The sequence below is a fragment of the Misgurnus anguillicaudatus genome, chromosome 8, assembly GCF_027580225.2.
Source record: "Misgurnus anguillicaudatus chromosome 8, ASM2758022v2, whole genome shotgun sequence".
Taxonomy (NCBI): Eukaryota; Metazoa; Chordata; class Actinopteri; order Cypriniformes; family Cobitidae; genus Misgurnus; species Misgurnus anguillicaudatus.
The window spans coordinates 20,700,317-20,726,645 of record NC_073344.2 but is presented as its reverse complement, the minus strand read 5'-3'; the positions used below and the strand labels follow the sequence as shown (position 1 = coordinate 20,726,645).

General features: G+C 36.6%; 1 protein-coding gene across 1 annotated transcript; it reads right to left on the bottom strand.

The window, feature by feature from the left end:
• Positions 1-1,507: 1,507 nt before the first annotated feature.
• ahcy (adenosylhomocysteinase) lies at positions 1,508-23,635 on the bottom strand. Its single transcript, XM_055213776.2, has 10 exons — positions 23,476-23,635; positions 21,715-21,905; positions 20,364-20,439; positions 15,291-15,443; positions 8,512-8,624; positions 8,157-8,364; positions 5,204-5,291; positions 3,931-4,048; positions 2,343-2,537; positions 1,508-2,159 (listed from the first exon to the last, which is right to left on the bottom strand). Exons 1-10 carry the CDS (start codon positions 23,501-23,503, stop codon positions 2,028-2,030), a joined length of 1,302 nt encoding a protein of 433 aa, XP_055069751.1. The 5' UTR covers positions 23,504-23,635; the 3' UTR covers positions 1,508-2,027.
• Positions 23,636-26,329: the final 2,694 nt, after the last annotated feature.

Here is a 26,329-nt window from a genome sequence, read left to right as displayed (position 1 = left end):
CCGGGTGACACATGAGACTTCACATGCCACAGCTGGTTCATATTGAAAGAAAAGGGTGGAAGCAGATCCAAAAGATAGACCCATGTTACGACTCTCAGGGGACACATAGAGCCATTTTAGAAGTCCAGAGCATCTAATGGTACACAGACTGATCCCTTTAAGCAACAACACTAACTACAAGAGTTTACAGTTTTTAACTAGGACCAAATTGGATTGAAGCCATGTGTTAGCAGCGTGAAGTATTAAGTAAAACATTACTGATCTACAAAACAAACAATTGAACAAATAGTTCTGCTTCATTACTCAATACAGCATCAGGTATAAATATACAACACACTGACTCTACAGTTTAGGCCTGGCTTTGTTGGCTTTTGCTATTTTTTCTCTCAAAGACTTTGTGTTAAGATCACACGCCAAGTCACATCTCCTCTCTGGTCACGATTCTGTCAATGAATTGTTTTCATCAAGGAATCATTACACAAGGAGTATGGTCAATATTACAGTTTCTTTGGCGTGTGATACTATAATTATTCATGGGAAATGTCATAAAACATAGCACAAGTGTTTTGAAATCTTCCCACACAATGATTTGGGTTTCTGATGAAGATTTCCTACATCAGAACTGGAACATCTGTACCTTGAAAAGTAAACATGACTCAAGTCTCAATCTCACTTTACGAGGTAACTAATAATACTACACTTTTATATAATACTGATTTCTCTAATGTCTCAAAGCACAATTCATGATATATAATTTGTTAATTACCAGTCAATAATTAAGTGCAACTTGTTTCACTTAAAGGTGCAGTGTGTAAATTTTAGCGACATCTCGTGGTGAGGTTGTGAATTGCAACCAACGGCTCAGTCCACTGCTCACCCCTCGCTTTTGAAATGCATAAAGAAGCTAGATAGCCACCAATGGACAAACATTTCATCGTCGGAGACAACTTAAGAAAAAGGTTTGTCCGTTAAGGGCTTCTGTAGAAACATGGCGGCACAAAACGGCGACTTCCATGTAAGGGGACCCTCTGTGTTTGTAGATAAAAACGTCTCATTCTAAGGTTATAGATTTCTTATTAAATTTACTGAAAGCATGATTAGCAAGCATTACTTAAAGAGTAGCTAAACACTAAACCAATTTTTTTTAGTTACTGATCTGTAAGAATGGGGCTTTATAAGTGCTGTTCATTGATTTTAGCACGTTTTTAGACATTTGGATATAAAGTGTTTCAATACTACAATGGTGTAAAAACGTCTGAGTACTGCCCTCTTCAGGTTGAACAGTGGCTACTGCAGTCGAATTTTCCTATTGGATGTTGGGTCCAAAAAATGCCTCATGACGTAAGCAGGTTCAAGCTTACAACGCCCTCGTTACGATCTCACCACACACTTAGTTCGTCCCCTCTATCTCCGTTGGGATCTGCCCACTTTTCTTCATGTCATATTGCCAGTGGGTGGAGTCAGGCTCTGACCAGGGGTTTAGTTACGCTTTAATAAATAAAGCATGTTGAATTGAAAGAGCACATTTATTTCATCAGGTCTTAATAAGCAGATGCAACATAAATTAAGACAAGCTTATCCAGACTCACTTAACAGTTAACAGGTCAGTGAAACAATTACAGTTTTCCATAATTTTCACTCTTTAATGGGTTTACAAAAGTATGCAAGACTGTTTATGGAGAATCTGAAATCGCTTTGGAAAAAAGCATCAATGAACAGAGTATATGAATTTAATTTCCATGGTAACAAGTTATGCATATGAAAAGAGACACCCAATTACAAGCCTACTGGCCGAATTTAGTTTTTAGCTTAACCGTATAGTAAAACAGGGAATACAAACAATACTGACAATACTTTGGATATTGATGAAGAGAAAGGCGTTTGCAAACTCAAAGACGCTCATGGTGAAATTGAGAGACATATTGAAAACAATACTGGTAACTGGCACAACTTTGGTGATTGGTGCGCGAACCGATCGTATAGTCTCTTCTACACCCGTAACTGAAGCCGTGATTGGTCAAAGCTACTCAGTAGCGATAGTGGTCAGGTTTGAAGGGACCTTCGGATGGCAGACCCAAGTATTTGGCTTGCTTCTCTGTCAGTTTGGTCAGCTTGACGCCGAGTTTGTCCAGGTGGGCCGCAGCCACCTCTTCATCCAGCTAGATGTGAAAAGAAAATAGTTTAGAAATGGAGAACAAGTAAAGCATTACTGGGGTGTGTCAGTAAACAATTCAGTTTAGTACATTTTGGCTGGGATTGGTTATAATACCTGTACAATGGTGGTGCATTTAGTATAACAAAAGGTGTAATGACTCTTTAGAGGCTGCATGCTCATACTGTACCTTTTTAGGTAGGAAGTAGACACCCAGTGGGTATTTACTAGTGTTGGTCCACAGCTCAATCTGGGCAAGGACCTGATTGGTGAAGGAGTTGCTCATTACAAAGCTTGGATGGCCCATGGCACAGCCCAGGTTTACCAGACGCCCCTCAGCCAAAACAATGATGTGACGGCCATTTTTCATGCGGTAGCGATCCACCTGAAAAGGAAGACGGCAGGGTTCAAATCAAAGCTAATACTCATGGGTCTACAACAGATACTGTAAGTATTTACTGAACTGATCTACACTAATAATAATAATAATAATAATAATAATAATAATAATAATAATAATAACAACAACTAGATAGAAACGTTTGTTGACAAACTTTATGTTGGCTTGACAAAGCCAGGCCTGAAAGTTTAAAACAGATTGACAGAAACTTAAAATAAGTTTAGTTTAGTAGTCTACCTGGCTGTAAACATGATTTAGTATGAAGCTAACATGATTTAACATGAAGTTAGCATGATGCTAACATGATTTAACATGAAGGTAGCATGATGCTAAGATGATTCAACATGAAGCAAACATGATGCTAACATGATTTAGCATAAAGCTAACATGATTTAACATGAAGCTAGCATGATGCTAACATGATTAAACATGAAGCTAAGATGATGCTAACATGAGTTAACAAAGCAAACATGATTTAGCATGAAGCTAGCATGATGTTAAGATGATATAACATGAAACTACCATGATTTAACATGAAGCTAACATGATGCTAACATGATTTAACAAAGCTAGCATGATTTAGCATGAAGCTAACATGATGCTTACATGATTTAGCATAAAGCTACCATGATTTAACATGAAGCTACCCAGATTTTAACATGAATTAACATGAAGCTAGCATGATGCTAACATGATTTAACATGAATTAACATGAAGCTACCATGATTTAACATGAAGCTACCATGATTTAACATGAAACTACCATGATTTAACATGAAACTAACATGAGGCTAACATAATTTAACACAAACCTAGCATGATTTAGCATAAAGCTAACACAAAGCTAACACGATTTAGCATGAAGCTAGCATGATTTAACATGAAGCTACCATGATGTTAGCATGATTTAACATGAAGCTAACATAATTTAAGATCAAGCTAGCATGATTTAGCATGAAGCTAACATAGTTTAACATAAACCTAGCATGATTTAGCATAAAGCTACTATAAAGCTAACATGATTTAGCATGAAGCTAACATTAACTATGCAAAAAAGAATTTTGGTATGAATCAACATTTGCATACAGAAGATATAAGCATTTAAAGGGAACAGTTTAGCATGTGTGCTTAAAAAGTCTAGAATTTTAATGATATTATCCTACACTACACAGGGAATAATGATTTTTTTTCCAGAAAACTTGCATAAAAAATATATCATTTTATTTATTTAATAATCAATAGACATTTGCGAAAAACTATAAACTCACAACATGTTCACGTACAGTTGGCTTACGATGTGAGAAGTCATTTAATAAGTTTGTCAAGGTGTCTAGTGGGGTGACCCCGAATAGTCGATGCTTCGATAGTGATGTCATACCTGAGGTTTGATGTTGATCTTCTCAGCTGCGTTCTCATTCAGCCATTTCACGTCAATCTCACAGTCAAAGTGGCCAATGTTGCAGACGATAGAGTCATCCTTCATTTGCTCAAAGTGTCTGTGGGGAAAACCAACACTTAATAACACATGACGCCATATTTACATGACAGATTTCATTCACTCTTGTAAGAAAATTTCTTTTACAAAAGTTTCTGGTAAAAAGCCAGCGCAAAGTCTTTACTGGTACTGACAGGATGGAACGTTTAATAAATCATAAAAAAAACATTTCTGGATTGCATGCGCGCCAGAGCGTTTTTAACAGACTGCCTGCTCGAAACGAGTCCCATCAGCTCAGAGACCTTCCAGAGGAATCCAAGACACAACTCCAACATCTGTAGATAATGCCAAACAGCAGTTGTGCTCCACTCGCCCGTGTCTACTCATCCATACCATTTATCATAGAGGCCCAGACTCCCACAAAACCCAAGAGTTATCCCGCTAACCCGCTCATCTCAACATTCAGACACATGATAAGCGAGCTCGATTGAAGCACAGATGCAGAACGTAACGCGCTGGGGTTGGATCTCACATATAGGAGGCTATTCCGCCCCGGACGAATCGCTGTCTGTTACTCGTCTTTACTATAGGTGAAAGGATTCATTGTTTCAGTTCATCCTATACCGAATGACATGTTTATGTATAGCTGGCTTACAGTAAGAATTTGTTTAATAGGTTTGTCAAGGTGTCTAGTAAATCAGGCCGTGTATGCGCGTTGTTAAATGATTTTGCTTTCTTTAAAGAGGAGAAGATTAAGTTGTCGAAATGCCGGCTACATTTAAAGACGCATGTATATAGTACTCAACTTTATTAAATTGGATTTGAAAATAATAAAAAAAATTGTTAATACTTTGCGCTTTACGAATATTTGGCTAACAGAATAATTGAAGAGTTTTTGTCAAAACATGTTTATTATTATGTTATTATTTTGTTTTATTGTGCTACTTAGTTGTATCTTTTAAGTTATAAAGGTTTAAATCAAAACAAACCAACTGCAGCTGAATTGATATTAATTGGAACGCACAACCAAAAAACAAGATTTCTGAAAAATTAAAAAAACTGAGTTATCTCGTTTTGCAACAAAACTCTTCAATTGTAACGCAAGCTGCAAGCCAACCAAAGATGAAGTGTTGCGTCTCAAACCCTTGTGGCAGGTCTGACAGCATCGCTGCTATCATCTGCTGGATGTGTAATGCTTGACTAATGTTGCGCAAACCTGCCGAGCAGAATGTCCTCACAGCCAGTGGTCGTCACGAAGATGTTTCCCTCCTTGCAGGCTTCATCCATGGTGGTCACCTCATAGCCTGTAAAATGACAGCATGAGCTGTTAGGCAGTCAGGTGGCCAATAAAACGGCTCTATTTTGACATAAACCTGGCGTTCAGTTACAGCTGCTTTCAAAACGTGACACTTTGAAGAACACAGATCATCACAATGGGAACTCAAAAAAAGATCATCAGAATATTCCTAGTAAACTAGACTAGTAAAGCTGTTTTGACACTATTTAAATAAGCATCTGAAGCAATACGTTTCCGTTACCCTTTAAATTGCGCCAATTGAAAACACAGCCAAAGGAAACCGCTAGAAACCCCATTTATCACAAAAGTTTTTACGTTCGCATGAGGTTGTTTTCCGGGCATTTTGGAAAAGGTGTATTTCGCAAAACTGCAATAAAGAGAGTTTATTCACAAGTCACAATTATTATTGTAAGATGACACAGTACGTACTAAAACCTCCCAGAAACACCTCCATGGATTTCTGCCAAAAAAAAAGTATAAGAGGCTTTCCTTGCCAATAATGTTTGGATAACACTTCTACATCTCTTTTGATTTAAAATAATGTACTATTACCTCCAAGAAACACAGGGGCTGTTTACACTTGGTATTAAGATGTGTTTTCGTCGATCGGATCACAAGTAGACGACGTTAAATGTCAGGTGTAAACGGTTTTGAATGCGTCCACTTTCAACCACATTCAGAGGAAGTTGAAACCCCTTTCGATTGGATTGCTTTTTTGTGTGTGTGTGTGTGTGTGTGTATAATAAAATAAAATATATAATTTATTTTATAAAAATAATTATAAATACTTAATTTTTTTTTTAAAGATATATATTTATATATTTTTATTTATTTATTTATTTATTTATAATAATAATAATAATAATAATAATAATAATATATATATATATTTATTTATTTATTATAATAATAATAATAATAATAATAATAATAATAATAATAATAATTATTATTATTATTATTATTATTATTATTATTATATACACACACACATGATGTAAACAAAAACTTTTATTCTGCAAATGATTAGTTGCATTTAATCGTTTTGCAGCATGCAACTGAAACATAGTTTTTCCTCTTACGATTTTGTCAAAAAACTATTGTGAAATAACAGCGTTTCCATTAATCAATAGTATTATCATTGATTAATAGAAACGCTGTTATTTCGCAATAGTCTTTTGTCGACAATTCAAAAATAACACTAAAGTTTTGCGCAAATCTGCAATGGAAACGCAGCTTCTGTCGATGTTGATGTCACAATAAATACGCTCATATCATAGGCATGGCAGAAATCAGCACAGTAAGTTAAAATATGTTGGTACATCAGTAACGTTAAATATCATTGGTTATTGCATGTCACAAAACAAGCATATGACAACTATTAACGTGAAAACCAAAGAAATTTAATGTGGCGCTGCACAAATGGACAGGTGGGTGACATCTAAGTACCGCAAGAGCGATTCGAAAGCAGAGTCCTATGTACGATTTCTCGAAAACCACTTGTGGTACTTCGATGTCATCCGGCTGTCGGTTCTTGCAACGCTGCATGAAGTCGATCACGCCTATTGACGTACCACCATATTTGAACTTACCGAGCAGATCTGTATATCGATAAATAAACTTAAAATATTCCATAATTTTCTTTCACAAACATTGTATTATAAAACGGCTCGTTCTGGTTCTTCATTCTGATTGGTTGAAACGCATTCTAAGCCGTAATAAAATACCCCGGTAACCCCACGGTTCAGACCGCATCACAAGTATCACTGCGCCACGTTTGCTGCGTACTAATTTATGAAAATAAACACCACAGTCTTAAATCATATTTAAATTTTTCTACATTTGCACAATTATGGCAATATCCAGATAAATGTCATAGATATTGTTGAGTCATTTTGTCAATAAAGAAAAAACGTCTTAAATGGATATTTCCGCTATTGTCCACTAGATGGCAATCTTACCCAACTTAAACACTCATGCATTTACTCAACACAACAGCGTTGTGATGGATTTAGCGTAACGTGTGAGTTTTGATGGCTCTCACAAAAGTTCTTAACAAAAATGGAATTATCTCCGCTTTTGAAAATTTGAGAGGTGATAACTGATAAGAGAACAAATGAAGGTAGGATGAAACGTTTGTTGTTGTTGTTGTTGTTGGAAAGCGGATGGTCTGTTCTTTCATTTGATATTTTATGTTTATTTAAAGAAGATAGTTTTTCTGTAAGGCATTAAACTAAAACTGGGTCGGGCAACTTAAAAAAAAAACACTGACGGGGAAAGAGTTAAGCATGCTTCCATGCATATTTGATCACTTCAACAGTTGCACGGTATAAATGTTAATGTATATTTTAGATGAATGTTGATTTATAAAAATAAACACCACAGTCTTTAATCCTATTTTTATTGTGTCTTTGCTGCATCTGTGTTGCAGCCACACTTGATTCTGAGCAACTACTTTGTTTGGCGGAAGAGCAATATTTGTACTAATATAATTACAACTTATTTGTGTTTCATTTTGTGAAACCCTGCTATGCATATGAAGTAACAGTTTTATAAACGCAATAAACCCCCACGAAGCAGTGGGGTTACAGTGCATTTTATAACAGCTAAGGGGGTTTTAGGCACTCCGCTTCGCGTCATGCCTAACAACGCCCCTTAGCTGTTATAAAATGCACTGGTAACCCACTGCTTTGTGGGGGTTTATTGCTTTATTTCACTTCAGAAGACATTTATTAACCCACCAGAGTCATTAGGACTACGTATAATGATGGGTGCTTTTCGCGTTTCACCATGTGGACCTCCATATACGACGGCACATATAAGTGTTATGCATAACAAAGACAAAAAAATTAACATAAGACTAAAACGTAGCCCTCCATAGCTGCTTGAAGAGCATTGATGGGATCAATCTCGGTGACGATGACACGGGCGCCGAATCCCCGGAGAGCCTGAACGCACCCCTTCCCGACATCTCCGTATCCGGCGACTACTGCCACCTTACCAGCTATCATCACATCCGTGGCTCTCTTGATGCCGTCAATCAGAGACTCCCGGCAGCCGTACAGGTTGTCAAACTTGCTCTGAGAGAACGAAATGTCCCCAATACAGTTTTGTTTATGGTAATAAAAACAACACATAAAACACTTTCATATGTGTGCAAACAAAAAAAAAACATAGAAAGCGAACAGAGAAAGGACAGCAAGTACTGTAGTATTATGAAATGTTACCTTGGTAACAGAGTCATTGACATTGATAGCTGGAACTTTAAGTTCTCCTTTCTTCAACATCTTGTAGAGGTTGTGAACTCCTGTTGTCGTCTCTTCAGAGACGCCCTTGATCCCTGAGAGGTTAACAGAAATAGACAAGAACATTATCTTCTGGAAGACATTGTGTCGACGTTACAGAAAACATCCCACAAAAAGGTACTCTGTGTATCTGTATGAAAGGACTACAAAGAATCGGAGATCTCAGAGACTTACTGCTCAACGCTGGCTGGACAGTTTGTTTACATATTTACATTTTTATTGGGAAGTGCATGTACCGCACGGTTTAAATTGCAATGTAAGAATAAAATTTTGATGTTCTTGACGTGAGCAAATGAAACACAAAACCGTGGCCTTGACTGTCACGCGTCTTCTGTCAGCGTTAGCTTTCTCAGAAAAATGTGCCATTCCAGAAGCCAAAAACATCATCATACTTCATATAAAGTCCATGTGGCAACACATTCCTGGCAATAAGCCACCAAAATGAAAATACTGAGACACAATGATCTGTTATTATTGCTCAAAACGTACAAGAGAAAACAGGTAATGCTTTCTTATGACAAACAGATCTTATATCCTAACTGTTCCATATAACAAATGTATTAATCTTGCATAAGGATGCACTATAGGGAAAGACTAGACAGAAAACAAGTCTAAATGGGTTTGCCATAAATGACAATACGCACAAATTACATTTACAGTTATTCATGTAGACGATTTTATCCAAAACAACTTACAGTGCATCCTAGGTATACATTGCACCTATTTCATTGCTAAAAACAACATTATTTTGTGTATTTGGTACAATACAATGTGTTCACGTGGTTTATGGTTTAAAAAACACATTATTTAAACATTCTGTACATTTTTTAGCTCCAGATTTTACTCTCTTCCTGAAACTCACGGATTTGAAAAGCGTTGTGTCCCTGATTGGCCAGCTAATCGGTACGTTGTGATTGGTCTGAATACCTCCAAATGTGACGCTCCTTATCATGTTTGAAAGATTCGCGCACACAATACAAGCTGTGAGTCAAAGCGGGATAAATTATGATAATGTCGGTCTTGTCTACATCAGTGGTTCTCAAACTTTTTCTGCGCATTTCTTCGCGGCCCCCCCAAAGAAAATTTATGACAAGAAACTGTTTTAAAACTCTACTTTTGATTAAACAAAACATATTGAATGATACGAAGTAGTGCTGTTGGTTAGTAGTCTTATTTTTTTAGGTTTAATTGCACAGAATTCATGATAAATTAATTTATTTTATAAAATGTCATAAAACTGGGGCCCCCCTGGCACCATCTCGCGGCCCCCAGTTTGAGAACCACTGGTCTACATCACCAATCCCAGGAAGTAAACTGTTGCCTACAATCTGTGTGTTTGTTGTTTTCCCAGAAAAGAGATTTACGCTGGATGACTCGTGTCATCGTTTACTTTGGGGTTTGTACTGTACCTTTCGCATATCGTTAGCATGTACTAATACACACTTACACACCAAAGGAAATATAAAAAACGCGAATCAGACAATTTAATATTATTTACACATTTATGCATGTACTATACCCATGACCTTTGCACTACTAACACAATGCTATACTCAATACGCTACAGCAGGGGTCTTCAACGTTTTTTGGGTCGGGGACCACTTAGATGAGAGAGGCATGGAGCAGGGACCCCCTAATACTAAATGTGTACAACAGAGATATTTAAGTAATCAGTAAGGTACGAGAGGCTGCCTTTTTGTATTAGGCACAACGCAAAGTGGAATAAAGTACAACAACTGATGACCAATCAGAATCAAGGACTGGAACTGTTTTATAAATAGAAACAAACCATATTGTCACACAGCCATACTATATTAACATGCATAATTTTTTTGTTAAAGTAGATTTAGTTTTTATATTAATATAATAATAATAATAAAAATAAAATATTATTTTAAGGTATTTGCAGTGTAATATATTTTCATTTTACTGTGAATTGGACAAGGGCTTTCAGTTTATAAAGATGACTGATCATGGTGAATGGCACAAAGACACTCTATTCTGGTGGGGATGGAGGTTGTGCTACTTTATAATTCTGAGGTCTGTTGCCTTTCTCGTGTATCATCATTGGCACGAGTTTGAGTAACGCAGGTTTATTTTCTGCATAGCTTCATATCAGACTCAGGAGAACAACATGCAACGAGTCCGCGCGCATCTCTCTGGGGAAACTTTTAGAGAGGCGGATTTCAACCTGACTATGAATCTTGCACAAAGCACCATCACGGCGCGCGTTTCATTATTTTTTAAATGCGAGCGATAGTTTTGTCACAGTTTAAACTGCAGACGCGGTGTGGTGAAATTTGCCTGTTGAATTAGCGCTTTAAATCTGAACCGCCTGAAACAGCCGTCCAAGTTCAGAAATATAGATGAGATAACATGTCGCACTGATTCTAAAATGACATTCTGAAAGAAAGACACACGTAAGATTTACCTGTTTTATGATGCATTTTCTGTCGCTACTGCTGCTTCCTGAGAGGGCATTTATAATCTTTAGATATTTTATTTTGGTCCGCTGGCTAAACTGAACGCGCGCCTTCAAACCTATGCGGCCACGCACGTGCACAACTTAAAGGGGACATGTAACGTTTTGTACATATATTTTACGGTTTAAGCAAAAAATAGCTTGTTGTTAAACATCATTTGGCGGACACCCTGCAGTTCTGTCACGGACCCCCTGGGGGCCGCGGACCCCCGGTTGAAGACCCATGCGCTACAGGACCAAATTACAGGAATAGTTCACCAAAAAATTAAAATTCTGTCATCATTCACTAACTCTCGTGCTGTTCTAAACCTGTATGAACCTCCTTTTTCCGATGAGCACAAAAGAAGATACCCTGAGGAATGATGGTAAACACACAGCACACAGTGACTATTGACTTCCATAGTAGGAAAAAATAGTTTGGAAGTATTATAATAAATGATTAAGAAAATATTTTGATAAATGATGAAAGCACACAGTTGACGTTACCCATTAAATTCCATCATATTTGTTATTCCTACTATGGAAGTCAATGGACACTATATGCTGTGTGTTTACCATTATTTCTCAAAATAACAACTTCTGTGTTCATCAGAAAAAAATTTATTCTTACAGGTATAACAACATGAGAATGAGTAAATGATGACAGAATTTTCATTTTTGGGTGAACTATCCCTTTAACATAGCCAGATGATAAGGTGTAAAAGAAAGCGAGGAAAATGTAATGATATACCGATTTTTTTATATTTCTGTTGCTTTAATTTGTTGTTAGTTTTGAAAAACACTCTGAAGTCTTACAGACAGTAAAATGACCAATCATTATTCACTTTTTTATGATTTTATGCTATGTTTAACATAGCAAAGTCTTATTTAAGCAGTAGTGTGAGGTGTCCAATCTATAGTACATACGTAAATATTTTTATGCATTAAAAAGGAGTATATTTATAAATATTATGCATAACAAATGTTTTAGTTTCATTGATTTTCTGTTTCCCCTCATAATTATTTGTGTTATATCGACAACACTGCTTTCTCAATATCGGTATATCGGTCATAAAAAAACATATTGGATGACCACTTGTAAAAAGCTAAATAAATTAAAGGTGCAGTGTGTAATTTTTAGAAGGATCTCTAGACAGAAATGCAAAATAATATACAAAACTATATTATCAGAGGTGTAAAAAGACCTTTTTATAATCAACTGTTATGTGTTTATTGCCTTAGAAGAGGCGTTTTATCTACATACACAGAGGGTCCCCTTACATGGAAGCCGCCATTTTGTGCAGCCATGTTTCTACAGAAGCCCTTAACAGACAAACTTTTTTACTAAGTTGTCTCCAACGATGACATGTTTGTCCGGTGGCAGCTACCGTAGCTTTTCTATGCGTTTCAAAAGCAAGAGGTGAGCAATGGATTGAGCCGTTGGTTGCAATTCACAACCTCACCACAAGATGCCACTAAAATTTACACACTGCACCTTTAAAGTAAATAAAAAGTTTTATGGTCTGTAAAATATTTATTATACAATGTATCTACTATCTGTTTTGGACACCGATTAAGAACTCAAAGAAATCTTAATACCATAAACAAGTTTAGTTATAACAAAAAACAAGGGACCCTTTCCTGAAAGAATTTACTATCGCTAAGGAAATGTTTTACAGACACTTTCACACACCTGAACCGAAATGAACTCCGATCTGAATTTATTTATCGGTCTGGTTTGCTTAACAGGATCTCTGAAACAAATACCTTTTTTGGAATTTTGGTTCGCTAAAGACGAGGGGAGACGAGAACATGGATCACAATTTGGCAGCCAGGCAAGAAATCAAGGACCTGTAGCGAACATGTTATACATTAATATTATACATTTACGCATTAAGCAGACACGTCAATCCCAAAAACTTACAATGCATTGAAGGTACACATTTATAAATATATCCGTTCCCTGGGTATCGAACCCATGACCTCAACACTCCATCTATTGAGCTACAGGGACTTTCAAGAGGAACCTGGTTAAAACGTCTTGTGAAAAGTTTAATGTTGACATGTTGTCATGTACGGAAGCTTCTTCTGAGAACCAGCAGCCCAGATGTTTAACCCCATCACAGGGCAGAGGTCAAAGCAGCCTTGTAAATCTGAAGCCCTTAAAACATTAATAGGAACTCTAAGTCACAGCTACACTGCCAAGCTCCAGAGTAAAGGTCAGGTCAAATCATTCCCATTCTCGGTCAATAAAATGTCATCCCTTTACATAATACAGAAATGATATGAAAAGTATATTCTTTCATTTTCCACATGGACTAGGCTTACAACAGACCGAAAGCTTCTCACATCATAAAGCTAAATGTTTGAGCGATTAGATGTCACCCATTAGGAATTGGAGAAAGCCATTAGGAATGATTAAAGACGGTTTATCTGAGATTTTATGATAGTGTACTGATGAATGATCCTCAAGTTTGCAGAGACAAGAACAGAAAAGCTTGAATTAGACTGCCATCTAGTGGTTACTGAACAGCAGTACATGTATAAAACAGGTTAACAGTATGTTAAAGGGATAGTTCACCCAAAAATAAAAATTCTGTTTCTTTTTTCTGATGAACATGAAGATATTTTAAAGAATATTTGTAACCAAACCGATCATGAGCCCTATTTACTTACATAATTAGGAATGCACCGAAAGGAAAAGATTGCAAAATAAAATGAAAATTTTATTTTTTATTTTCCTAATTATTTTGCCAATTTTCTCACCAAGTTATATTTTCAGAATGTGCTTTTTACTAGATTTATTTCACATTGTTTAACAATAAATATTATTTTAAAATTCCAGCCGTCATTATAGGGCCTTTTTACACCTGGTCACTTCTCTCATAATATAGCTATAGATAGACTTGTTAAAACTGTTCCACCTACATTCGACCACATAAATGAGTTTTGGCTAAACGGGATATTAATCCGATCTTCTATTCCCGTGCAAAACGCAAATAACCTATGCATTACTATGCCTTAAGAAACTTGTAACTGGACGCGAACCTGCTTGTATTTCACAGTCAAGCACGAGCAAAGGGAGAGAGAGACGGCAGCAAGATTGACAGAACATAAGAGAATAAAGTACTCAACAAAGCGATCTAACAAAAAGTTCATTGTTAATAACGTTTTATTTCTCGTTTAATACAAGCGTGTTTATCACTTTACTGGTTTTAGGAAGTTTTTATTACATACTGCTGACGCTCTTCGTCGTTGAGATGAAGAGCTAAAGTTTCTTTCTACTTTCTCATACGCTGCATGGTTTTCAGGATGTCTTGATTTTCAATAATAAATTAAACTTAGCAGTGCCGTATGTTTTTGCATCTTTTCGGACACTATAAAAAGCTTTTACCTACATGTTTGCTGCATTTGCGCGTCTCTCACTCTGCGCTGGTTAATTTGATGCTATTTTTGGCCGAATAATTTTGGTTGCCGAACATTCGGTGCATCCCTATCCATAATAGGAAAAAAATACTATGGACGTGAATGGGGCTCATGAACGTTTGGTTACAACCTTAAAATATAATCCTTCATCTTCATAAAAACAAAGAAATGTAGACAGTTTTGTAACAGCATTGGAGTGAGTAAATGATGAGATCATTTAAATTTTTAAGTGAACTATCCCTTTAAACATCACCAAACTAGTAAAACTATTATTAACAGTGGAGTCATTTGGATTTCTTTAATAATGGATGAATCATGATTTAGGGGGAATATATTATATTGTTATGGCCGGTAACATCTTGTGATCCATTACAATGAGTACCAAATGATTACTATTTGAAAAAAGCTGATCAAACATTTGAAGTGGAACAAAAAATCCATCCAATTTGTCCTAAGTTAAAAATTATAAGACAACTTTTATGAAAGGTCTTGATCCACTTGTATATATATATATATATATATAAATATATAAATAAATATAAATAAATATAAATATAAATAAATAAATAAATATATATATATATATATATATAAGATATTAAAACAGAGTTGATTGTTTTACTTAATTTTTATGCATTTTTCAGAAGCTTTTACTATAGTGCATTTAAGGTATACATTTCTATCAGCTCAAGCGTTCCTTAGGGATTGAACCCACAAATGTTGACTAGTTTATAATTTATTTAGTAAATTATAATAGATTTTTTTTATATTTTGGTTAACTATTGTTGTCAAAAGCAAGCAGACGACATCCTACCTGCAAGCAGTTTGGGATATTTCTGGTGCACCAGGTTGGTGAGATCTCCACCATCATCCAGGATCATGTTGAGGGGTTGACCGTCTTTGAAGTAGATGGTTTGTTCAATGCACCAGATGTATTCATCATCGGTTTCGCCCTTCCAGGCATAAACTATATTCAAAACAAACATAACACCAATTTATTAGACACAATGAGGTAGGCAAAACATCAGAATTATAAAAGAAATCAGACCCAAATAATTTATCACCATCACTGCATTTCGGTTTTGACTGCAGCACCACTATGAAGTGAGTTTACAAATGATAGGTAACATTTTACAATAAGGTGATATTGGTTAAGTACAGTAAGAGATAACTTTTGATTTGCGATTTATTTGTACCAATTACTTACCACGAGAAAACATATGTACACAAAATATTGATTTAGATGTCTTTTTTGTAAAAAAATGCAAACCTTATTTTTTTTACAGCATTTATACGCCTTTGTTAACGCTAGTTAATACAAACAGAATTGTTTATTGCTTGTTCATGTTAGTTTACTCTGCATTAACTAATGTTAACACATACAACATATTGTATAGATTTTAAAACCTGTTAAATGTAGAAATGAATTATCAGAGATGAATAAATGCTGTAGACTTTGCAGTTAACTAACCATGTTGTGTTCCCAAGTTTATTTTTTACCCAAAAATAACACTTTAACAATAATAAAATGTAGTTAAATAAATAATGGACTAGGGCTGCACAATACTGAAGAAATGCAATATGCGATACAATAATGCTTAAAGTTTGTAAAAACTTCCAATTGTATTACATATATATGTTAAAAACGTGATCATTGTATAACCAACATCCATGTTTCTCATCGTTTCTGGGAAAATAAAGCATCTCTCAGTCTTGCCAGTCTCTGTGCTACCTGCATCGATTGATTATTCATAACTTTTTGAAGCATTTAAATCATTCAGTTATTGCAATTTCACAAACAGGCATATTGCAATATGCATGCTTGCAATACTTCTAGAGCCCGACTTACGATTATGACATATTGTCACAGTTTGTCAGTGAAACTTATTTTTAAAATAAAGTGCTTTCATTTACACAGCTTGACATAAATTCACAGTTGCATTAAAGAGATGAACGATTACTTCACCACACCCCTGTAAACACCAGTTACAATCACATATATATGCTTATTAAAATAAAACATCATTGAAACGTGCCATTACAAGCGTCTCCTATAGACGGTTTCATCGGACGCACGTGATACACGTCTGGGTCCGAACTTTACTTCCGGTTTCGTTTTTTTAATGGTATGACTAGTTACTAAACTGATGTCTTGAACAAATGCCTCGTCGAAAATAACAAATGTTTTGGTTTCCTTGGTAATCTATGTGTTTTTTTTGCTTGTTATATAAATAAACTACGTTTAAAGTACTTTGTGGTTATTTATTATTAGCGGAGTTTACCCAAAGTTACGTGCGGCCCACGACAGATGCTTCTTTATGTTGTTACTGCTGAAACTGTCTATAGACTGAGGCTGCGTTTACATTTTGCATTAACATGCGATCTCGGTGATCCGTTCACGCAGATCCGATCATCCGTATACCAGGACACGGCGCGTTTACATTTGTCACATAAATGTGGCTTCTGTATCTGGATGTGTGATCGGATCCTGTTCAGGGAGACGCGCACTGGGTGGATAGCTGTCAATCACAGATGGCTACAACTGTCTTTCGCCACATGATTTAGGGTTGTCGCAGTAACCACAATCCCGTATTGTACAGTGTTACTGAGAAGCAAACAGCAGAGAATAACTAGCAAACCCAAAAACCGTGATGTTCACATTTTAAACTTTATTTTTTTTTTAGCTTTAAAGGCTTTATCTTTGTTTATCTGCAACGTCCGCACCAGGATGACTTTCACCGCATGCTTTTCATCAACAACAAAATCTGTGTAAAAAATGACCTTCCCGACTTTTTAGTCTGCCTGAATTCATACGTTTTTGATTTATGATTTACGAATATGATTTAACTAAAACAGCTAACAATTTCCTAAATTTCCTGTTCATGTCTCCCTCCAGGGGCGTCACTAGGCCATTTTTAGGGGGGCTTTACCCCCCCTAAAATTCTGCCCAGCCCCCCTAAAAAAGAATTTGATTCATTCATTTGTGATCGCGTCAGTCCCCTATAAAAACTCTTTAGAAAGGGCGGCTTGCTGCGTCAAGTTTCGGCTCCTCCCCTGATCTGAGTCAGCATGGATTTAGCGCGTTTTTCAATCCGCAGGGGGGCCGGGCAGAGCGAACATCAGTCAGTAGTACAAGGTGTGTGCAGGCGGACTGGCGGCTGTTCTGACCGGTTCTGACCCGCCGTGCAGTCAGCTCAGGTTGATATGTGAAATAATATGACATGAATGAATGATGGACCTCTTACACTCTACGAGTCAGTCAATCGCGGTGCGAAAATGCCACCACATGAACTAACGGCGGCAACCCACTGCCTTTTTGACTTTATCTAACAAATATGCAGCGCAAAGGAGAAGCAGAGAGACACAGACGCAGCGAGATGCTGCAAAATCACAGAAATATTCGCCAAGAAGGGAGCAGGTCAGTCAAGTCACCAGTAAAAGCACACATCTATATATTGCTGATTAACGTTACATGTTTTAAAGTCAGGTGCTGGCGTGATGCATTGCTTTATGTACCGTTGTTGTTATGAACGCATCAGGCAGATAATTTCAAGCAGCGAAACAAACACCAGGTGATTGTGAAGTTTATCCTTTTATAAAACTTGTTTTTTTTTTGTGGAAAAACTGGATCAAACGTGCAAATCAAGCTTTTTATGGCCATTTCACCTTATATTTGCAGTTCTTTAAAATAACTTTTTTTAAATCTAATAATATAAGTAAAGTATAGATTATTAAAGATGTTTGTTTCATTTAAAATATTAATATTTTTACATTTGAACTCCTTCCTTTTAAAAAGTGTATGCGTCCTGTGTATTTGTCTGTGGTATGGTAGGATACATTGTGTATCCCTAGTAAGTTTTTGAGGGTTCATCTACTAAAGTATAGACATAGGGGCGGGCTGTTTCCCAGACAGGGCTTAAGTCTAGTTCAAGACTAAAATGCCTGTTTGAGTTTTAGTTCTTAACTAAAAGTAGCTTGCACTAACATATCTTAAAATACATCAGTCACATTGTTTTGTCTCAAGATGCACACCTGTAATATTTTTGTAAGTTATGCTTGTAAAAACTACATAAGCATCCTACTGTAATATAACTAGTAAGGCCTAGTCCTGGCTCAATCTAAACCCTGTCCTGAAAACCACATCATACTCCATCTTGACAACTCAGTATTAAGGTAGATCACTTGTTGGTCAGTCCCCTTTTCTATATTTTAGATCTGTATATATTTGTTCCCAGATTAACAAAGTGTCTATATCAACTAATAACATTAACCTATAAGATAAATTACAATAAAACAGTAAAAACAGTAAAATTATGTATTTGTACTGGAAACTTGTGTTGTGTAGTTGCACAGTGAATAATGAATCAGGAAGTCTTCATTATAAAAAAATCTCCATTCCCAACTGATTTTTCAGAAAATTGAAATTTTCTTGTCCCATATATGAAACACAGGGAATACAATGGAATAGTGGATTGCAATAAGGTTGGTAGTATACAACCCTACCCTAATAGTAAAATAATATTTTTTTTAAATCATACCCTTATGGGGGCTGAGCCCCCCTAAAATGAAAATCCTAGAATCGCCCCTGTCTCCCTCTATAGTCGTAATGTAATTTACAAACACATTTATAAGTAACTTACTTTGTATAAAACCAACATTGAATAAATGTATTTGGTTAATGTTATTATGGTTTGTAAGTGTTTTCAAGTAACTTAAAATGTGTTAAATGAGATAGAAACTGCTGAATGACCAGAAAGAAGCGCAACATTCACGTTGATATGTCGCCATGGAAACTCAAACATTATAACGATTTATTCAATTCTGCCATTAAATATTAAATCCCTCCATAAATAGTGGAAACATGCTAAACATATGCCTGAATAAGTTAAATACAGTCAACAGTGTTAAAATGCTTTTGTATGTCGATTTATTTCAAGATACGTTTAAGCTAGCTAGCATTTCTCCGCAAATATAAATTCGTGCGTCTCTCACCTGCGCTCCATGACATAACGTCCTTTATTTTTGACAGCTGTCAGTGAGATGAGATGATAGTGGGCGGGGCTTTGTGTGACGTTGGCCTGCAAATGCAGATACGATGGCTGGATTGCGTTTAACTTTACATTACACTGAGATCCGATCACAAAGCGTCCTCGACTACCTCTGCATCAGGACACACAGATCGGATAACATTCCGAACACAAACGCGTTTACACTTGTCTTTTCAATGTGTATGTGGACAACATCCGGATACAGGTCGCATGTTAATGCCAAGTGTAAACTCAGCCTGAGAAATGCCTTTTGACAATCAGACGTTAGATCAATTTCAAAACTGTTTTAATCAATTGCCCCTACTAGGCAACCTTTGAATTGTATCGAACTGCTTAAAGCGAGATAAATCTTACTCAATGATCTCTCAAAAAACGTAGTGTTTAAAAGTAAATACTAATGCTAACCTAAAAAGTTATTTATAACCAAAGACGCATGAGCAATGAAACATTTTTCTGGACGCAGTTGTAATATCGTCATTAAAGCTAAATTGCTTAGTTACCCTGTAATAATAAACTGACCGCATTTATCTTTTGGCTTTCAGATTGACGTCCTTTTGGAGTCAAATTTAAAGATTAAACCCATTTCTGCTGATTCTAGATGGGGATCTTTCACTTAATCTTGTTCTTTGGGTCTGTTTCTTATCGGCAATTGATTTCGTAGCTTAGAGCAAACAGTCAGCGGTATTACACAAGACCTGTGGTTACAGAACAAACAAACTAGTTAACACACAAACACCTGTTAGCGATGGCGGACCAAAAAAACACACATCATATCTCCCTTTGACCTTCTCACAGGTAAGGAGACGTGGCTTTCCCTAGATCCGTTCACTTTCTTTTACCTGGAATGCCGGCTTTGGCGATGGCTGCCGCTGCGTGATCCTGGGTGGAGAATATGTTACAGCTGGACCACTGGACCTCAGCAGGAACGGAGAGAAAAACATCAACGAGAAATAGGGGAAGGTAGTTAAAGCAAGGGATGAAGGATCGTGTGACTCAAATATGCACAACTTTTGAGATTACTGTATATTAAATATGCTCAAAAATACACACAGTCCTCACTGCAGTGCATTTGTAAAATCTGTACCTTCAACGACAGATAAAATAAACAGATTTGACTAATTCATCCAATGCACGACATCCAGGTTTAGACATGCAAGTGCATGTTGTTTCATGGCCTTTGTGATAAAGCAAAATGACCCGGGGCTTTGAAATTTCGGTCTCCAAAGAGGAAATAAAAGGATAAGAAAGACACAGGCAGAAATAATGTCTGTATTTCAGACAGACCCAAACATGAGATTTCTACTAATAAGAAAAGCTGTGCTTAACCTTTACAAATACAAAACTGTGACAGTATCATCACACTTACCGGACGCTTTTATTCAAAGTGCAACACGCCGACTTTTTGGGACTTTAGCTTATTCACCGTATCCCCCAGAGTTAAGTCCATACATACCCTTTTCATCTCCGTGTATGCCGTAACTCTATCTGACACACCCACCGCTAGCCTAGCTTAGCACAAAGACTGAAAGTAAATGGCACCAGCTAGCATACTGCTCCCAATAAGTGACAAAATAATGTCAACATTTTCCTATTTATATGTTGTGATTTGTATAGTCACTTGGGCATAGTTCCAACATATCACAACATATAAAAAGGAAACGTTGCTCTGGGGGATACGGTGAATAAGCTAAAAACATTGGCGTGTTTCAGGTATACATTTCTATCAGCATGTGCGTTTCTGAGGATTCGAACCCATAACCTTTTGGGTTGCTAGTATGATGAGCTACAGGAACACCCAGGTGATGGGTATATATACTACATTGTAAATGATTACCATAATAGTATAAATCATAATAAACATCCAACAACAACAAAAATCATAAAGTCATGGCCATTTTTTATGATCAATGTCTGTTTATAAACTTTAAAGGCGGGGTGCACGATCTCTGAAAGCTAATGTTGACATTTGAAATCACCTTAACAAACATGCCCCTAGCCCATTAAAATCTGGACCCTCTTTTGATAGACGCGCCCCACAGATACGCAACCCAGGCAACGATGTTGGTTAGTAGACACGCCCCTTACTGCTGATTGGCTACAAGTGTTTTCAGCCAGACTCCCTTTTCCAAAACGTTTCTCAAAAATCGTGCACCCCGCCTTTAATTTGCTGCTTGCTTTCAGTTTCCTCACCTCAGCTCCCAGGGCAATAAGGGTTTCAATGAGCACGGCGGTCTGAAGGGTCATGTGAAGGCAGCCCGCGATCCGTGCGCCTTTCAGTGGTTTAGACTTGCCGTAGAGCTCCCTCATTTTCATCAGACCAGGCATCTCATTCTCGGCTATATCGATGGCTTTGCGCCCCCATTCGGCCAGGCTGATATCAGCTGGAGAGAAAGCATTGATTTTAGCATTGCATTTGGTCCATTGGTACATTTATGCACATGCTTTTATCCAAAGCTACTTACAATGCATTACAAGGTATACAATTCTTATTAGCATGTACATTCCCTGGGTTCGAACCCTTGGCCTTTTGTGCCACTAATGCAATGCTCTACTACTGAGCTATACAGAAGCACTAAAAATGGTGAGATAATGACAATTTTGACAACTGTAAACATTGGATCTGTTTTTAGTCAGTTTATTATAATGGCCTTCACTATGTTAGCCGATATACCCGTTTTACATCGATTCTGAAGTAACTCAATTGGTGTAGCATTGCATGAGCAATGCAACGACATAGGTTCGAGTCCCACGGGACAGATATATAGATAAGGTAAGTCTAGCTTGAATGCACTGCAGGTCGCTTTGGATAAAAGCATCTGCCAAATGCATAAATTGTAAGTTTACACGATCTAAAAATTGGCCGATCAATACATGCATCTCCACTAAACTCCTATTAAAACTACAACCATGCATGTGCCAGCCTTATATTTGGACATCTAACGTTAGAAGGGGAATTCTACACCCAAGCCCACATACCAAACATGTCTTGAAACCAGGCACCCCATCTCTTTTACAGTTCATGGGCACTTGACGACTTCAAGTTGTCACAAAAAGAGACACTAAATTTGTGAATTGTTGACTTACAAGTCAAACTTTGACATTTCACATTGCAGAGCATTTTTGAAAAGCTGAACTCTGCACTCTTAAGACTAGGAAAGCAAAGTCCAGCTGGATTAACTATTGAATTGCTTGAGCCTTATCTGCAGTGGGAACATCACAGAGATTTAGTGAACAACAACACAGAAGTTTAAAATGACTGTGACAGCTGCCAAGTCCGCTCACTGAAATTTTGCTGACGTGTGGTATTACAGTAACAATACAAACTCTGTATTTAACGCTATCTAGTGCCGTTTATTTGCATAACATTCATTCCTAGTTAACCACGTGCAGAGTTACGAGAGAGTTAAGATTCATAAACGTCATTCAATGAAAGTGGCGGCGCATGTGCGCAATGCATCATGGGAAATGTTGTTCTGTAGCGTCGTAGAACTTCTGCTTTCAACGCGCCAGAGTGTACACAAAAACTACAACTTCCAAACTTCTTTCTCACGTCTTCCGAATTTAACCACGCTAGCTTGCTGGACAGGTGTTAAATATAAATTCGTACAAAATACTACAGGAGCGAGCAATATAGTTGGTACAGTCTTGAAATAGACGTACTAAGCGTGCAAACTGTGATTTTAAATGGGCGGGTTGCAGGAGAGCGTCTCGTGCAAGGAAGCAGCGCTGACAATGCTGCTGCCATGTGATACAAGCTACTATAATTCCCACAAAGATTAATCATCATTCAAACATAACCCAATAATTTTTCTAGTCAAATACTTTAACTAGAAGCAAACACATCAGTTTTACCCATCAGAAGCAGCTAATTAGCACTGGCGGGAAACACGTTGAAGTTTTATGCGTTAAACAGCATTTAGCGTTGATTTAAAGTAACGAATTCATACTAACCAACTTTGAACGGAAGCTTCTCGGACATTTTGAATGTGCTGTTGTTGAGTGAGCCTGTTATAAGTCTGCCTGGAGCCGGGCTGTGTGTGCAGAAGGAAATATCTGTAATGTGAACTTGAATATAAGTGTGTACAAACCGGCGATTGTAATATTCATGAGATCCTGCTGCCTTGACGTTTCTTATTGGTCGAAATAGGCCACGCCTTATCTCTCTAAAAAAATACGTCGTGGGCGCGTCTACTTGGCACTATGAAAGCCAATAAGGATCTCCGGTAGTTAAGGGCGTTAAATGTAGTGTTTTTGACTAATACATAAGTACAAGTTCCAGCTTGCTTTTATTAAATATTTGACTGCATGGAATGAGATCTGTATAAAAATGTATATTCTATTAATAGATCATGTTTAAGCAAAGCACAAAAAATAGAATAGGGTTTTATATATATATTCATTACATACACACATCGTTTCCAATGCATTGTTTCTTTGAAAGGTAAGTTTTTATCAATTATCTCTTTAACTTGCATGCTTGTGTTCCCTGTATGCAAACTGTACCCTCAAGTGCTAGAAAATATTTTAATAATGTTTTTTTACTGTTTTAAATACTAATATGTGAGATAATAATAAAAATTAGTATTTAAATATTGAAATTAGTTAAAGGTGCACTGTGTAGATTTTAGTGGCATCTAGCGGTGAGATTGCGAATTGCAACCAATGGCTCAGTGCACTGCCTTTCGAGGCACTAAGGGTGTTTCTCAAACGTGAGGATGGAAGGCTCCATATCTCGGCTTCCACGTAATCATGCGTTGTCGAAGGACATCTCAATCCGAAGGATGCTTCGAAGGTAGCCTCTGTGTCATGTCCTTCAATCGGCCACTTATGGAGGATGCATGAACTGCCCTCAAATTACCCACATTCTCACACATTCAAAAAACATTACTTTCGTCACCCAATTTCATTCTAAAATATAAGCCAAACATTGGTAGGAAACCAGTGGGCACAGAGCTCTCCCAATTTTAGTATGAAATATAAGACAAAAACATGTTTTACGCACAAAGATATTTATGTTATCCTTGATTTTTTGTAAATAATATTATGTTAAACTAAAAATTCTGTATAACTGGGATACCACAAACGGATGATATATTATTCTCATTCACAGTACTGAATTAATGGAAAGTTTAAATAACTTTTAGGGCTGTCAAACAATTAATCGCATAAAAAATAAAAGTTTGTATTTGAATAATATATATGTGTGTGTGTGTGTGCAATTATTATGTATATATAAATACACACATATACAGGTATAAATGTAAGAAAAAATTTATATACATATTTATTTATAATATAAAATATATAAATAAATATATACTGATATGTAATTGCTTCTTAAATACATACATAAATGTGTATTTATTTATATATACATAATAATTACACAGCACACACACACACTTATATTACGCAAACACAAACTTCTATTTGTTATGCGATTAATCATGATTAATCGTTTGACAGCCCTAGGTGATACATTGCATTATCTTCAACTTCTCACAGTTTTCATGACAAGACCACAGGGGCGGGAACCGTTATGACATTGCCATGGACACTTATTAGACCGCCTCATTCTAACGTTTAAAGTTGTGGAGGACTCAAACCTTAAACTGTCAGAAGGACTGAACTAGGAAGAAAACAGCCTAGGGCACGGCCCGCATTTGAGAAACACCCATAAAGAAGCTACAGTAGCCGGCGCCGCCACAGAAAAACATGTCATCTAAGACAACATAGTGATGAAACGCTCTCTGTTAAGCAGTTTGTACGTTCAGGTCTACTGTAGAAAAATGGCGGCTTCCATGTAAGGGGACCCACAGTGTATTTTTAAGGTAATAAAAACACAATGGTTAATTATGTAAGGTCTTTATACACCACTGAAAACATAGTTATGTATATTATATAGAATTCCTGTTAATATAGATCCTACAAAAAAATTACACATTGCAGCTTTAAAGCCTTTAACAAATCTTTAACAAATACTCACTCATTCACTACAGATATTTTCTGGTCTCATATTGGAAGTGTTGTTTCTACAAATCCCTTTCAATCAAACAAATGACAAAACACTTTTCATCAAACACAGAAACTTATGCTACAAAAGAAACTTGTGTACTTATATTTTTAGGGTAATCTGTATGTAGTAGTGATGGGAGAAACGAAGCTTTTCGAAGCTTCGAATCAATTGAACCAATTGCTTCGAAAATTGGTTCAGTTTTTCGAAGCAGTTCGAAACACCACACACGCTGGCGACCCCTGCTGGTCAAAATAGTGTAAAGCAGATATGGCCAAACATTTTACACTTTTTAAAAAAAAAAATAATAACAAGATTTTTATTAAAATATGTTAAAAAAATTATTTAACTTAATTAAGACATAGTTAAAAGTGTATTATGTGTTTTTAGTTTTATTTAGGGCAAACAAATCATTAAAACTAACTACCCTTTTAATGATGCACATTTTTGTCATTAAATCTGTCTATAAACAAAAAGTAGACAAAATGGCAGCGTTATTAGTCAGAAGGATAAATGTTTTATGAACTTTTATAATAAAACTGACCCGAGTTCACCGAAACATATTAGACACTGGTCATGTGATCAACTCCCCCTAGTGGTGAACCATCGGATTTTCGAAACGTTTCGAAACAGTTATGACGTATGAAGCCTCGTTTGCTAAAATCACGTGACTTCGGCCAGTTTGAAACACGCTCCGAACCACTGATTCGAAACAAAAGATTCGTAAATGTTTCGAAGCCTCATGAAGCAGTGCTTCGAAAACGACCATCACTAGTATGTAGTGCTGCCTCA